At 39.1% G+C, this 11,768-nt stretch overlaps 1 protein-coding gene across 4 annotated transcripts in view; it reads right to left on the bottom strand.

Annotated features, from left to right (window-relative positions):
* Nucleotides 1–14: 14 nt before the first annotated feature.
* The window catches only part of ZNF606 (zinc finger protein 606), a 59,543-nt gene continuing 47,789 nt past the window's right edge, over nucleotides 15–11,768 (bottom strand). For all 4 annotated transcript variants that reach the window (XM_077912016.1, XM_077912000.1, XM_077912010.1 and 1 more), the window contains one exon: nucleotides 15–10,373. In XM_077912016.1, coding sequence (XP_077768142.1) covers nucleotides 8,398–10,373 — 1,976 coding nt within the window. In that variant the 3' untranslated portion in view covers nucleotides 15–8,397. The remainder of the gene's footprint in view (nucleotides 10,374–11,768) is intronic.

Below are 11,768 nucleotides of genomic sequence, written 5' to 3'. Positions count from 1 at the left end.
AGTACAGCGCCAAGGAAGTTATTAAGCCTCAAGCTTTATTTTTCCAATTATTCAAAATCCAGAACAGTCTTACCCATTATTACCTCTGTATGCTCTAAACAAATTCATGCCCCAAAGTTCTTCCATTTGGCCTGGGTTGTCTTCCCTAGACTCTGTTAGGACCCTTCCATTGTCATAATAATATGGGAAGATGTTCAGAGTCTGAGTTTGGGAATCACCCTAATGCTGATTTGGCCTTTAGTTCAACAGACATCTGTTGAAAACTTGCTGTGTGCTAGACACTGTTCCAGGTCCTGGAGACAGAACACTGAACAAGTGAAAAACCATGTCTTGTTGAAGTTTGTATCTAGTAAGAGTGATAAAGGCAATAAAAAGAGACATAACAAGTTGGTTATATTGCATGCTTAAAGTTGGTAGGGGTTACAAATATATAGACCAGAAGAGTAGAGTAGGGTAAGAGAATCCAGAATAAGAGGGTTCTACCACTTTATTTTATTTTAAATTTTATTTATTCATGAGAGACAGAGAGGCAGAGACATAGGCAGAGAGAGAAGCAGGCTCCATGCAGGGAGCCTGATGTGGGACTCGGTCCTGGGACTCCAGGATCATGCACACCCTGGGCCAAAGGCAGACGCTCAACTGCTGAGCTCACCCAGGCCTCCTAAGGCTTTGCAATTTTAAATAGAACCCCTTGGCCTTGGATTTGCCTGTGCTGTGTCCTGCTCCTATGGAGAAGCTGAGAGAATAAGGGGAGGTATAATGGGCTATGGTCTCTAGTACCTTTCCATAGACTTCATGTTAAGACAATCTATTCAAAGTTTCACAAATGAAATTCCAATTCTGGTCTCTACAAGCCCTATAGGCACCTACATGAGATTAAACCCAGATATAACTTAAGAGGCAAAAGATCAGGGAATATCAGAAATGCTAGAAAGACCTAGATTGATACCTGGTTTGAATGAGTATGTTGGGTTGTATGACTGGAGCAGGAGATAGATAGCTGAGCTGTAAGAATCAAACAAAAGGAACTTCTGGAGTTTGCTCTTGCTTCTTTCCTGTTTGCATTGGAACAGTATCTGTGCCCACAGCTGCAGTAACCAAGCCTCTGATCCAGGCTTCCTGTGGAGCAAAATCAAGGCAAGGCAGTAGCCTGTTCTTATGAGTAGCTGAGAAGCAGGCACAGACCACATTATCTCAGGCAAGTGTTTCTCCACCCTGCCTCCTCAAAGCTCTGGGATGGCTCTGGGATCACGTTCCAAGGAGTTCTCTCATGAAGGTAAGGAGTCATTGTCTAGCTTTCTGATGACTCAGCCTCCCCTCTTAGGATCCATTCATCCTGAACTATTTATAGGAACCAGAATCTGATCCCATCACATGAATGCTAACAACCGACAGAACAGCCAGTGACCCCAAAGGAAACACACTTACTGGCGAAGGTAATAAGCAATTTTCTGAACATAACAATTTCAAGAGAAAACACACAATGCATTACAGCTTCCATCAGAAATAGAACAGATGGGATCCCTGGGTGGCGCAGCGGTTTGGCGCCTGCCTTTGGCCCAGGGCGTGATCCTGGAGACCCGGGATCAAATCCCACATTGGGCTCCCAGTGCATGGAGCCTGCTTCTCCCTCTGCCTATGTCTCTGCCTCTCTCTCTTTCTCTCTCTGTGACTATCATAAATAAATAAAAATTAAAAAAAAAAAGAAATAGAACAGATGGACCAAAATTTTAAGTTAGTCTACTAAATATATTTAAAGAGGTAAGGCATGGTATTGCAATAGGAAATGAGAATATTAACACATAAAAAGGGACCAAGTATAAATATTAGGTATGTAAACAATTGCTGAAATGAAGACACAGTAGAGGAAATAGCAAAATGGATAGCTAATAAAGAAATTGTCAAAAATAAAAATAAAAAGAATAAATAAATAAAAATAAAATAAAATTATCAGCTAATAGCAAACTGAAAGAGCAAATTGAGGAAATGTCCAGAAAAAAATAAGAAAGGAAATGGAATTAGGAAACATAGAAGAAAACCTAAGAAATAAGGACAACAAACATTGTGTGCTAACATTTGAATAACAGAAATCCTAAAAGAGAAACTCTTTAAATGAAAAGGATGGAGTATTTAAAAACAAAAAACATAAATTTCCAGTGTTTTGCACATGTCCCAGAATGTCACTCAAAAATTGTTACTATACTATGACATATTATAAAATTTTATATTTGTATATTTTTGTCTAATATTATACTTACCATCATAGTTTACCTTCTTTTTTACTACAGATGTAACACCATTTCTGTGTAAGGCTACTCAAGATAAAATCAGAAACATAGTAACTTGGGGCACCTGGGTGACTCAGTGGTTGAGCATCTGCCTTTGGGTAGGCTGTGATACCAGGGTCCTGGGATTGAGTCCCGCATCAGGCTCCCCATGCCGGCTTCTCCCTCTGCCTATGTCTCTGCCTCTCTCATGAAAAAATAAATAAAATATTAAAAAAAAAGAAACATAGGCATTTGACCTTGGAAAGAACTATAACCTTTGTCAGATTTGACTATCCATGGAATGAACTATTACTATATTATAGTTCTTTCTTCTCCTTCTCCTTCTTCTTTTAGTCATAAGTGAGAAGAGTTAGTTACTCCTTGGTAAACCAGGAAAATACAAAAGAGGGAAGTAAGTGTTAAAAGCTTAGAAAGGAAATACAAAGGCATGGAATCAGAAGATGGATTTGTGTGGGGATACTTGGTTTCCAAAGAAGTGTGCTAGAGCTGATGAGCAGAGCACCCTGGTAGATTAGTGACATGAATGGGTATAACGGACTGTCTCTGTACATAACTGTCAAGGACATATAAAAAGAACAGCGAGGGCGGCCCTGGTGGCCCAGCGGTTTAGCACTGCCTTTGGCCCAGGGTGTGATCCTATAGACCCGGGATCAAGTCCTGCGTCAGGCTCCCTGTGGGGAGCCTGCTTCTCCCTCTGCCTGTGTCTCTGCCTCTTTCTCTGTGTGTGTCTGTCATTAATAAATAAATTAAAAAAAAAAAGAACAGTGAAATTCAGAAAAACAAAGCCCACTTTGTGGTATGTGGCTAGAAGAGTCTTTTTTTAAATAAGGATTTTAAAAATTTTTATTTATTTGACAGAGAGAGAAATCATGAGTGTGGAGAGGGAGAGGGAGAAGCATAAGCAGACTCTTCACTAAACAGGGTACTTGACATCATCCCAGGGCCCTGGGATCATGACCTGAACCAAAGCGAGGCTTAACTAATTGAACCATCCAGGTGCCCCAGAAGTGTCTTAATCAAGGTTTAACAGAAATCCAGGCAGAAAGAGCCTGAAACCTATGGACTGGCAGGGCTTGTTCCTTGTTCTCTATATTTACCAATCCTTATAAAGCCTCACTACCATCATTCTGCTTCTTTCATTTCTGTTACCATTTGCCACTGACACAAAAGCATTGGTCTCAGATTTAAGCATATCACAGGCCTTTAAAAATTGATCTCTCATCTCTTATGATGCTCTTCTCAATTCCTATTTTCTTTTCCTTATCTTATCCTCCTTGTGCAAAAATGTTTTGTTGTTCCTGATCTTTTAAAAAATGTATACTATCATAAAAAAGACAGAAATTTCCCAGAATATTAAACATTAACGACATCAGATTAAAAGATCCACAGTGTCTTATTAACTTAAACATATACTTAACACAAAACACAACTATTCTAAGCCTAGGTTTTTACACAACATAAATGAAAACTTGCATATACAAAAGCTTTGTAGATGAATGTCTATAGCAATTATATTTACAATAGCCAATAATTGAAAACAACTTAATGTTCATCAACAGGTAAATAGAATAAGTAATGGTAGCACATCCACATAATGGAATTCAACTCAAAAAAAAAAAAAGAGAGAGGGGGAGAGAGAAAGAGAAGAGAGAAGAGCAAGAGGATTAAGCTACCAATACATGCTATAACATGGATGAGCCTCAAAAAAACCTCCATTATGTTGAGCAAAAAATTCTGGACACAAAGGTTAAGTATATGAAGAATACGGCGTGATTCCATTTATACAAAAAAGCCTAAAAGAGAATTCTAATATGTAGTGATAGAGCAGAGAAGTGGTTGCTCAGGGCTTGGGGGTGTGGGGTAGGGTGGGAATGAACTGTAGAGATGTGAAGGAACTTTTTGGAAAAGTGAAAATACTGTTTTGGTTGTAGTAGTGGTTATGAGGGCTTAGACATTTTCAACTCTCATCAAACTGTAGCCGTAAAAGTAAAGTCATCAGCATACCAGTGGTATTTGAAGCCTCAAGACTGGACAAGACCATCAAGGGTGTAAACAGTAGGAAACAGGGCACCCTTAATGTCCTAACATTAAGAGGTAAGGAAAGTGGGGAGGAAACAGCCAAGGGGCCTGAAATAAAGAATGTCCCAGAATCAGGAGGGAAGTCCTCCTGAAAGCCAGCTGAAAAATATTTGTTTTGTTTTTTGGATTTTATTTATTCATGAGAGACACACAAAGAAAAGTAAGTTCCCTGCAGGGAGACCAATGTGGGATTCGATTCTAGGACCCTGGGATCACGACCTGAGTCAAAGGCAGACGCTCAACCACTATATCACCCAGGCATCCCTGAAAAACATGTTTTAAGGAGGAAATGATCTATTATCTATAATGCTATATCAAGGAAGGCAAAAACAATTGACCACTAGGTTTAGCAATGTGGAGGACATCTGGCATTGAGGTAGGTTTGGAGAAGGTTCAAGAAAGATTGGAAAGGAAGTAGAGACAGCAAGAACAGACAACTTTTGAGAAATTTTGCTTTCTACAACGAGGCAGAGAAATTATGCAGGAGCTAGAAGGGGATGTGGTATCAAGGGGTTTTCTTTTTTAAAAGCATGTTTGCATGTTGGAATAATCCAGTATGTAGGGAAAACCTGAAGACACAAGAGAGGGGAAACTTGCTATAACAATGCCCTTGAGCAGTATGGAGGAGACAGGCTCTAGGGCCAACCCAATCAGTTCGTATATAGGTACCAGTGGGAATGCATGGACACTGTGGAAGGTGGGTCGATGTTATGGCAGGATTCTGATTGCTTCTGTTCTTTCGGGGAAATAAGAAGCAAAGTCATCTACTGGCAGTGAGCATGAGGGAAGGTTAAATCAAGGGGCTATTGGAATCTTGATACTAAATAGCCAACCAGCTTAAAAAAGAGATAGTGGAGGTGTTCCAGTCACTAGTAATGGTATAGTCCTAGGGATGACAATGGGAGTAAAGAGTGGTTTACAAAACCATGAGCACAGTGGTCAAAGAACTGTGGGATCACTTAGATGGATGATGGAATCAGGAAGTATTATGATGGAAGTGGTTCTAGATGCAGTAAAGCAGGTACTGAAATCTTTGATATGTAGACCCCGAATAGCTGACTGCAATGAAGGAATCAAGAGTGACGGTCTCATGTCCCAAGAGTCAGAGGTAAGTTTTAGAGAAAAGGGAGGAACAATCTAGAAGCAGCAAATGAGAAAAGTGGGAGGGAAAGGAGCCACCCCCTGGCACTATTGTAAGAGACACTGTGCATAGGGGAGACCCAAGCTTCAACCACAACAGGAAGGTGAAAGGGGAGAGCTCATGGCCAAATTAAGAATTCCAACTGGCCCCAGCAGAAGGTTCCAGAGTTCGGGAGGAGTTGAAGATGTGGTCAAAAGGGCAATGAACTGGGATGCCTGGGTGGCTCAGTGGCTGAGTGTCTGCATTCGGCTCAGGGTGTAATCCTGGAGTCTCGGAATCGGGTCCCACATCAGGCTCCCTACATAGAGCCTGCTTCTCCCTCTGCCTGTCTCTGCCTCTCTTGGTGTCTCTCATGAATAAATAAAATATTAAAAAGGGGGGAGGGGCAATGAACTGAGCCACACATGGGTTAGAATAAGGGAGGTGAGGGGGCTGGGAGTCCTGAACATCTAAGGCACACTCTGCATGTAAGGCTGTGTTTTAAGTGGTAGGGATGTAGGGGGTCCTTTCAGGAGGAAGCAGAAGTCTGGGACTTTCTCTTGACTTGTGATGTAGGCTGGGCCAGAAGAGGCACTTTTAGAAATTATTTTTTAAAAGATACTAAGCTGGGTAATATATAATAACTTGTCAGGATGTTTATATAATATTGTATATGAATTATGAGATCCTTTCGAGTCCCTAAATCAGAGAAACTGGATTTGCTCAAAGTGTATTACATTGGGTACTGGAATACTATACCCATATAGCTACAGTATGACTTGATACGTAGTGCTTTCTCTTAATAGAGATGTTGCTAATTCTATTCTCTCTAAAGCTCTTTGCACAAATCTTTATCTTATCTCTTTATCTTTGCACAAATCACATGAGAATTCTATTCAGTTAATTTACTCCTGCAACATTTATTGGGTGACCACTATGTATTGAACTCTGAAAGGTAGGGAATCAGACGTACATAATTATATGAGTTCCAGCTACAGGAATCAGATGGTGAGCACTGCCTCCCCACACCGCTAGGCCACTTTCTCAACTAACGGGGAATCATGGACCCTACAAGAACCAGATGAACCTTTTGTATCCTAGATTTCTAACCAATATCCTTGAAGCATATCCAAGGATTGTTGACTCTTAGTTATAGCCCTACTTTAGGGGAAATACAGGAAATATTTGTGAACTGGAGAGAAGCCACTTAAAACCCTCTTAGGTATCTTGCCTTTCAACTAGGAGCATTCAGAGCATTCGCTCTGATGAATTGGTGAGCTCCCTTCCCTTCTGAAGCCCCCCTACTATCAAACAATCTTTTCATGTAGAGAAGATAAAGCATAAACACTGAATTTGAGGGAGACCTTGAGAAATAGTGCTCCCATGTGCAGTAGTGTCTCTTGTTCTGTCCTATGAAGGCCAGTCTAAACCCATCAAGGGGCATTCCTCAGCATTGCCCAAATGTCCATTGAGTCTTCCAGCCATTGCTGTGCTGTAATCCTCAGGGTTATGGGTAGTGAAATCCTAGGGAACCCAGGTCCCAGAAAATGCAGTGATTCTGAATGTCCAATCCAGATTTCATATTCCAAAGGGAGGAGCTCTCATGTTACCAGAAATCATTCAGGATAGAGAGCCAGGTAATTTTATTTCTCATTGTTTAGGAATTTATGGACTTTTATTATTAAATATCTACTATGGAAAACTCAACAAAAGGGAAAAAATACGGGAAAAAAATCACTTGAGAGGCAGCATAACATAGTAGTTAAAAACATGACTCTGGAGCCAAACAATCTCAGTTCCATTTCTTAATAACTGTGTGTCCTTAGGTAGGCCTCTCAACATCTCTGCCCCAGTTTCTCCATTTGTAAAACTGGGATAATAATGGTACCTATCTCATAGAATTAAGGAAACTGAACAAGTTAATATTTGAAAAGCATTTAAAACAAAGCCTAGCACATAATAAGTGCTGTATGTGTTTGTAAAACTTTTTTAAAAAATTAAATTAACCAGGTTAATTTCTCCATGGGTCCTTCCAGTCTTAATCTGTATACATTTCTTAGAGGTTATAATTATAGATATATATGTACACTTTTGTCCTTTTCATTCCTTAACATTATGTATACTGATGCAGTGTCCACATTATAACTTATAGTGATTGCCTAACACAAATTACAAATGAATTTTCCAACAATGCAACCATGAGTAAACCATGGACACTGACACATTGGGTCATAAACTGTCACCTCTTGTTCCAACTTCAGTCTCATACTTCTAGGTAATTATCTTTCCACCATTAGTAATCTCATTTACTAATCTTTTCTAAGGTTAATCTTGATCAACAGTAAATATCCCATTTAATACTATTTTTTTCTTAAATTCAGATTTATAGTATTTCATATTCTATTCCTTAAAGGGCACCCACATCCTCCCTCTAAAACAGCAAAATCTGTATTTCCACAACTATGCAAAAGATGTTATTATAAATCTTCCCATCCATTTTTCCAGCTTGATGCAAAACAGTATATTTTCAGTTGAAAAGACTTTTCCCAGAACAAGGTTTTCCCCTTAACAATGCACTTTGATCCACAAATAGTTGAGATCTCTTACTAAAAGAAGTCTCATTCCCTACATTCATGTTCCATAAGTAGGACTCCTGGTGGAGAATTATGAGAGTTTGGAGTTTTCTTTACTCTAATTATCTGATGTTAAATAAAGGCTACATAACTGCTGAAAGCTTTTCCCAGTCTTTCCATTCACAGGTTTCTTCTAAGCAGATATTTTCTATCAAATAAAAGAGGAGTTTTCCTGAATTCTTACTAAAAAATTTCCTCTCTTGATTTATAGGGATTTTTTTTTCCTTTTTCAAAGTGTTACTAAATGTACAAAAAAAGAAAAATCTATCAATTCAATTCACAGTTTCTCTTCACTATGATTTCTCTGATGTTGAAGTAGGGCTGAGTGACCACTAAAGGCTTTTCCACAGTCATTGCATATAAAGCGTTTCTCTCCACTATGCATTCTCTGATGAATAATAAGAGAAGAATTCTTACAGAAAGCTTTCTCACAATGATTGCATTTGTATGGTTTTTCTCCAGTATGGTTTCTTAGATGTACAATTAGGGAAGAACTCTCATTAAATGCCTTCCCACATTCATTACATCTATATGGTTTCTCTCCAGTATGAGTTCTCCGATGCGCAATAAGGTGAGAGCTACAGTTAAAGGATCTTTCACATTGATTACATTTATAGGGTTTCTCACCAGTGTGAATTCTCCGATGAGCAACAAGGTGACAGCTCTGGCTGAAGGATTTTCCACATTTATTACACTCATAGGGCTTTTCTCCAGTATGAGTCCTTTGATGTCTAACAAGGTGAGCCATCTGGCTGCAGGATTTTCCACATTTATTACATTCATAAGGCTTGATTCCAGAATGAATTATTTCATGTTTAGTAAGGGCTGAGCGTTCTCTGAATGCTTTGCCACATTCCTGACAGTTGTAGGGTTTTTCACCTGTGTGAGTTCTCTGATGGGCAATAAGATGGGAGCTCCAGCTAAAGGATTTTCCACATTCCGTACATTTATATGGTTTTGCTCCAGAGTGAGTTCTTTCATGCTTACTAAGGGCTGAGTAATCCCTGAAAGCTTTTTCACATTCATCACATTTAAAGGGCTTCTCTCCAGTATGCATTCTCATATGGGCAATAAGATGGGAGCTCCAGCTGAAAGACTTCCCACATTCAGTACATTCAAAAGGTTTCTCTCCAGTATGAGTTCTCTGATGTCCAATAAGATGGGAGTTCCAGTTGAAAGATTTCCCACATTCATTACATACATAAGGTTTTTCTCCTGTATGAATTCTTTTATGTACAATAAGATGAGAATTCCAGCTGAAGGCTTTTCCACATTTGTTACATTCGTAGGGCTTTATTCCAGTGTGAGTCCGTTCATGTTTAGTAAGGGCTGAACGATTCCTAAACACTTTTCCACATTTATCACATTCATAGGGTTTCTCTCCAGTATGAGTTTTCTTATGCTGGATAAGGTAAGAGCTCCAGATGAAAGATGTCCCACATTCATTATATTCATAGGGTTTCTCTGAGGTGTAAGTGCTTGTATGTTGAGTAAGGAATGAATCATACCCAAAGACTTTCTCCCATTCATTGTATTTATATGCTTTCTCTACAGTACCAATTTTTTGATGTTCCATAAATGATGAGAAATAAAAGATATTCTCATATTCTTTGTAATCATACTGGTTTTCTCCAATATGAAGTCGTGGATGTTCATTAAATGAAGGGCTCTGGTTAAAGATTTGATGGCATTCCTTATATTCATAGAGTTTTTCTCCTGTATGCATTCCCTTATGATCACCAAAATGTAGAAAATGATTGAAAGATTTAACAGCATCTGCACACTTGAGAAGATTATCTTCAGTTTGGATCCTTTCAGGCTGAATAGGTTGTATGGATTGGTGGAAGGCTTTGTCATAATCATGACTTCCACAGGTAATCTTATCTGCATACATTATTGCTGAATTACACTGCCAGCTTTCAGCATTTGTATCAGGCTTATAGAAATGTTCTATTTGAGAAACTCTCTGAGATGGAACAAAATTTAAGTTCTGGCTACACTCTGCTCCAAGTTCACAGAATTCAGAACCTCTTTGAGAGAGTACTTGCTTTTGCATGAAGAACATTTGCCTCATAGCTGTACTCTGGTTCATGTGATACATTTCTAATTGGTCTTTACATCCCAAGACTTCTAACCTGGAGAACCAAGGATCATCCCATATGTATCTTTCCAACTTCATCCTATGGGATTGTTCTTCTTCAAAAATGCTTTGGGTTGGGATCAATGCTTTGCTTTCAAGATTTCTCATCCATTCTGAAATAATCAGAAAAAAGAGCAATGAGAGCAGAAAAAAAAACTTCTAGGAAGAACAAAGTGAAAAAATGAGATTTATTGTCCATATTATTGAAAAGGCAAATGTGAATTTATTTTCAAAAATATTTGTAACACAACGATCACAACAGGGAAAAGGAGAATAGTGAAAAGTAAACAAACAAAAAGAATGTTAACCAGAATAAGTGTGTACTGGAAACCAATAAAAACCATTTAGGGGTATTTTCTCATGGAAAGAAGACCAGAATAAGGATGTGCAATAAAGAGTTAACTGCATGCCTGAATTGCTCAAACTTTGCACATTCCCACAAAGGCCTGTTTCATGACCAGCCTTCGGCCAACTACTAGGAATTTAGGTCTTGAAATGGTCTAAGAGGGATCCCTGGGTGGCGCAGCAGTTTAGCGCCTGCCTTTGGCCCAGGGCGCGATCCTGGAGACCCGGGATCGAATCCCACATCGGGCTCCCAGTGCATGGAGCCTGCTTCTCCCTCTGCCTGTGTCTCTGCCTCTCTCTCTCTCACTGTGTGCCTATCATTAATAAGTAAAATAAAATTAAAAAATAAATAAATAAATAAATCTTTAAAAAAAAAAAAAAAAGAAATGGTCTAAGAGTGTTTTGTGTGCTTGAGACGTTAAAGCCCACTGTCTCCATATCTCTAAACAGTCTATACAAATGTCATTTATGGTGAACATCTGCTTTCCTTTCTGGGGATCTGGAGGTTCAGTGATTGCAGTCAGTTATGCAGGAACTGTGAACCCAAATATCCTATCCCTAACTAACACCCTGGACTCCTAGGCTCAGGCAAGCTTCCCTAAAGATGACACTTCATACATGTAGTCTCAACTCACTGCTGCGGGAATTAAATGTATCCTTTGCAACTTCAACTGGGAATGACTATTCCAAGTTTACACGTGGTTTCCTCTGGACTTGCTTCAGGTGCCTTTTCCCTTTGCTGACATGCTTTGTATCCTTTCACTGTAATAAACCATTACCCTGAGTATAATGATTTTTGAGTCTTTTGAGTCCTTTTAGGGAATCACTGAACCTAAGGGTAGTCTGGGGGATCCCTGACAAAAGGACACAATGGATACTATTAAGGTGAAAAAGTGTAAGAAATAACTTGGTTAAAAAATAAATAAGCAACCAGGCCTTTAACTAATGTTCAAATGATTAAAGTGTCCTAATTCATTTCTATGTTATAATATCCTCCCCTATTTTGACAGTTGCCCCAGAAAAGGAGAGGGAGGGGTTAAGAGAAAGTATCACCAACAAAAGTTTCAAGCAAGGATGTTATCTATAATAGACTATCACACTGTTTCCTATTTAGTTCAGTCAATGACACAAAATTCATCAGCCCAAAGTCACCATGCTTTAAG

Source organism: Canis aureus, chromosome 1 (genome assembly GCF_053574225.1).
Source record: "Canis aureus isolate CA01 chromosome 1, VMU_Caureus_v.1.0, whole genome shotgun sequence".
Classification (NCBI taxonomy): domain Eukaryota; kingdom Metazoa; phylum Chordata; class Mammalia; order Carnivora; family Canidae; genus Canis; species Canis aureus.
The sequence above is the reverse complement of the archived record's forward strand: the minus strand, read 5'-3'. Positions and strand labels throughout refer to the sequence as shown.